General features: G+C 42.1%; 1 protein-coding gene across 1 annotated transcript; it reads left to right on the top strand.

The window, feature by feature from the left end:
• The first annotated feature begins 3019 nt into the window (after positions 1-3019).
• LOC100347310 (olfactory receptor 2A5) lies at positions 3020-3952 on the top strand. The gene has a single exon (XM_089329608.1). The coding sequence runs from the start codon at positions 3020-3022 to the stop codon at positions 3950-3952; it is 933 nt and encodes a 310-aa protein (XP_089185734.1).
• Positions 3953-4199: the final 247 nt, after the last annotated feature.

Raw genomic sequence — 4199 nt, 5'->3', positions numbered from 1 at the left:
CTGGATAATGAAAATATGGTATGTATACACTATGGAATACAACTCAGCCATAAAAAAATCAAATCCTTTCTTTCACATCAGTATGTATGCAAACTGAAAAAGCATTATACTTAGTGAAATTAACTAGTCCCAGAAAGACAAATACCATATTTTTACCCAATCTGTGGTAACTAATTGTTGCAGTTGATTTCTTAATAATGTTGCAGTGGATTCGTTTCTGAGAGGAGGAGCGTGGTGGGGGCAAGAGACATGGAGTCACCACACAGACCCTGGGAGTCAGGTGAAAGTGGGCCAGAGGCGAGCAGCCCGCAGATTTGTTTATTTCAGTTAGTACAACAGCTTATATAGCTAAGACCAGCCAATCGGTCAAGGGGCAATCTATGCCCCAACCAATCACAGCCTGTTACCCAGCAGTTTCCTAAACCGTCCAATCACAGCCTGTTGCCAGGCAGGCTCTGTTGGCCATGTGGGTTTCAAAGCCATCCATTCACAGCCTGTTGCCAGGCAGGCTCCGTTGCCAGGTGGGTTTCAAAGCCATTCCTGAGTAACTGATGCTCCTTGCCAGCAGCCATCTTGGCATGGCCTTTTCATTCCACCACAACTAATTGAGTACAAAATAATGTAATGTATAAATATTTGCATTGTAGTCTGCATAAAATTATTCCTGTGCATAAACTGTTGAGAGGAAATGGCTGAAAGTCTAAATGAACATAAATATTAACTTGTAACCACATAACAAATATTGAGATGTTAAATTATCATTGGTTCTACTCCATTGAAAGCAAATATGAATGACTAATTGACAAAAAAAACTGTATATGTATTCATGTATTATTTAAAGCCATTATCTATATTCCCACTAAACTAGGGTATTTTTGTTCCTTCTTTGTTGAACTTCCTATTTGGTGAAGTTAAACCTTTTTGCTGCAATTTAATTAAAATTAAAATTAAAATTAAATAAATGCTCCCAGAACTCCTCTGTTTGTGCTTTATTTATAGAATATATGCCTTATTCTATGCTTTATTCATAGTGAAGGTTTGAATTAGATAATACTGCCCTCTAATCACTAGGACTTCTACAATACCTCTTCAAGACCAATTTCACTCTGGTTTCTGTTGTTCCTTACTTACTATCAAATCTCAGTACTATGTGGGAAGGTCTCAGAATCTTGCCACCTACATCATAGAATGTTTGGCTGAACAGTTCTTTTTCTTAACCAACCAACACCAAGTTAGAATTATCTAGAAGATGTTGGTGCCATTATTTCGTAAGGAAGGTGTTCTGCCTCCTAGAAGCTCCACTTAGCTAATCTTGGGTATGACCAAGATTCGTAAACCCAAATCATCCAAATATCTGGGGAGTGTAATTTGCAAGATGGTCCCCAAGGGTGTCTATGCTGTTATTACTGCAAGAGTTTCATGTGTGTGGATCCAGCTGGGTATTAAGTCATCATCTGCCAACTCCTTTTCTTCCTAATGTTCCTCCCCAGGGCCAGAGGAATGGAGACAAAGAAAAACAACTTTGGGTTCTCTTGCTAGATATGGAGTGTGAAAGTTGTGTATTCTTGTCCCCACAGGGACCTTCAGGGACAATCTGTGAGGACTTGGGTAGAAATGACCTCGACATGAAACCATAGTACTGGTATTCCCAGTGGGCAGGCCCCATTCCTGTTGTTAGCCTGTGTTAAGAGAGTGACAGCTCCTGCACCTGGAAAGTCTCTCTTCCAGCGGCTGCTGGGTGAAGCAAGATCATCAGCTCTGACAGGCAAAAGCTCCATTGACTCACTGCAGTTCCCTCTACATCTAATCAGATTTTTGAGGCAAGAGCATTCGTGATAACACAGTGAGTAACTGGTTTTTGGAAATTTTTGTGGCAGTTTAGAGAAGCTGGGGTCTGGAGGAAGAAAGAGTTCTTGAGATCAGTAAACAGGGTCAACTTATGGAAAGACAGTTCTCAGGGCTTAGGATAGGGTTGGCATTTGCAGGAATGGATTTATAGGCCTCATGTGGTAAATGATAAATTGACTTTAATATGTATCTGCATCAGTGAACATCTAGGTTTTCCCTTTCTCTAGTCCCTGTGGTCATATGGTTAGTGAAATGGAAGCAAAGAAAATTAAGGAGTCAAAAGACTTTATTGAAATCTGTGGCATGCCTTTGGATATCATTTCTAATTTATCTATTCATCCACCCATCCATTCAGCACTTAACTGGACACCATCCAAATGCTGTGAGTCACTTTACCAAGCAGCTCTGCAAGGAGTTGGAATGGGAGGGCAGTGAGAATGTTACACTGTTAAATATTTACAAGGCAAGCCACTTGCCCTGATCATCTATCAGAAATTACCTGTATGAATGCAGGCCAGATCAGTGACATCACCCTTCGCTCATGTCTAGATGTATAAAATAGTCATATTTTCTGGGTAGCCTCAGGAAGTAAAATCTTAAATCTTCACTTGCTGAGTCCCTAACAATAGTAAACAGAGAAGGAAACAAACCTTTATAAAATTGCATTTAAAAACTCATTCCTTCCATTCTTCCTTCATATATCTCCTCTAGGATCATTTGTTGAGTTCCTGCTATATGCAGTGTACTCTGCAGATGTGGTGAAAAGAGAGAAAATAAAATGATAAAGAGAAAGTGGTAATAAAATGTGAAAACTAAATAAATGAGAGAAAAGGATGACAGGATGACTATGGTCTTCTCTCAAAAGTAAAATGGCTAGTCACTCAAGAAAATAATTGATTCTGTGGCTGCAATCATGATAGTAAAAATGTGGATCCTCAAATTAAAAAATAAACCATAATTCCATAGTGATGGAAATATTCTGTGACACCCTGTTCACTTACACTAGGTACCTGAACTGAATTTTCTTTCCACATTAAATGGCTGAAAAAGGTGGCTGATGAGTCAACACAGTGCACCTCATACCCTCATACACCCTCTCCTTTCATTTAATGACTAATCCAGCCCCTTCTTTGCTCCTCAGCACACATCTCACTGCCGCCGTGGAGAGGGCATGACAGAAAATCAAACATCAGTCACAGAATTCACTCTCTTGGGATTTTCACTCAGCCCAAAGATTCAGATATTCCTCTGCAGCCTCTTCTCCCTTTTCTATGCCTTCACTCTGCTGGGGAATGGAGTCATCCTGGAGCTCATCTGTCTAGACTCCAAACTACATACCCCCATGTATTTTTTCCTGTCACACCTGGCCGTGGTGGATATTTCATATGCTTCCAACAATGTCCCCAAGATGCTGGCAAACTTTCTAAGCAAGGGTAAAACAATCTCCTTTGCCTCGTGCATTATGCAGACCTTCTTGTACATGGCCTTTGCTCACACCGAGTGTCTCCTTCTGGTGGTGATGTCCTATGATCGCTATGTGGCCATCTGCCACCCCTTGCAATATTTTGCCATGATGAGCTGGAGAATCTGCATCACCCTGACTGTGACTTCCTGGGCCTGTGGCTGCATCTTGGCCCTGGTCCATGTGGTTCTCCTCCTGAGGCTGCCCTTCTGCGGGCCTCATGAAATCAACCACTTCTTCTGTGAAATCCTGTCTGTCCTCAAGCTGGCCTGTGCTGACACAACGCTCAACCAAGTGGTCATCTTTGCTGCTTCTGTGTTCATCTTGGTGGGGCCCCTGTGCCTGGTGCTGGTCTCCTACACGCGCATCCTGGTTGCTATCCTGAGGATCCAGTCTAGGGAGGGCCGCACAAAGGCCTTCTCCACGTGCTCCTCCCACCTCTGTGTGGTGGGACTCTTCTTTGGCAGTGCCATTGTCATGTACATGGCCCCCAAATCCAGCCACCCTGAGGAGCAGCAGAAGATCCTTTCCCTGTTTTATAGCCTTTTCAACCCTATGCTGAACCCCCTGATCTACAGCCTGAGGAATGCAGAGGTCAAGGGTGCCCTGAGGAGGACGCTGTGGAAACAGACATCAAGGTGAGAGAAGACAGGGAGTCTGAAAGGTGGGAAATTTGCTCTCTCTGGGATTTGTGGGATTGGTAATATAAATGCCTAAAGTCACATCACTTAAATTTCTAAACTTAAGGCTATATATTGATCAAATTCTGTGAAAGGGAAGGGAAAAAGAAAAAATATAGGCTAGTTTCACACACATATGAACTTGACAGGAAAAACTGACCAAAAAGTTCAAGCTTCTGCAAAAGGTAACTGGAATAGATGATTTATAA

The sequence above is a fragment of the Oryctolagus cuniculus genome, chromosome 3, assembly GCF_051225735.1.
Source record: "Oryctolagus cuniculus isolate XC-2025 breed Fujian yellow rabbit chromosome 3, ASM5122573v1, whole genome shotgun sequence".
Taxonomy (NCBI): domain Eukaryota; kingdom Metazoa; phylum Chordata; class Mammalia; order Lagomorpha; family Leporidae; genus Oryctolagus; species Oryctolagus cuniculus.
This window is presented reverse-complemented; position numbering and strand designations above follow the sequence as displayed.

Coding starts and splice junctions, on each gene's coding strand:
- LOC100347310 (XM_089329608.1), top strand. CDS start 3,020: ATGACAGAAAATCAAACATCAGTCACAGAATTCACTCTCTTGGGATTT.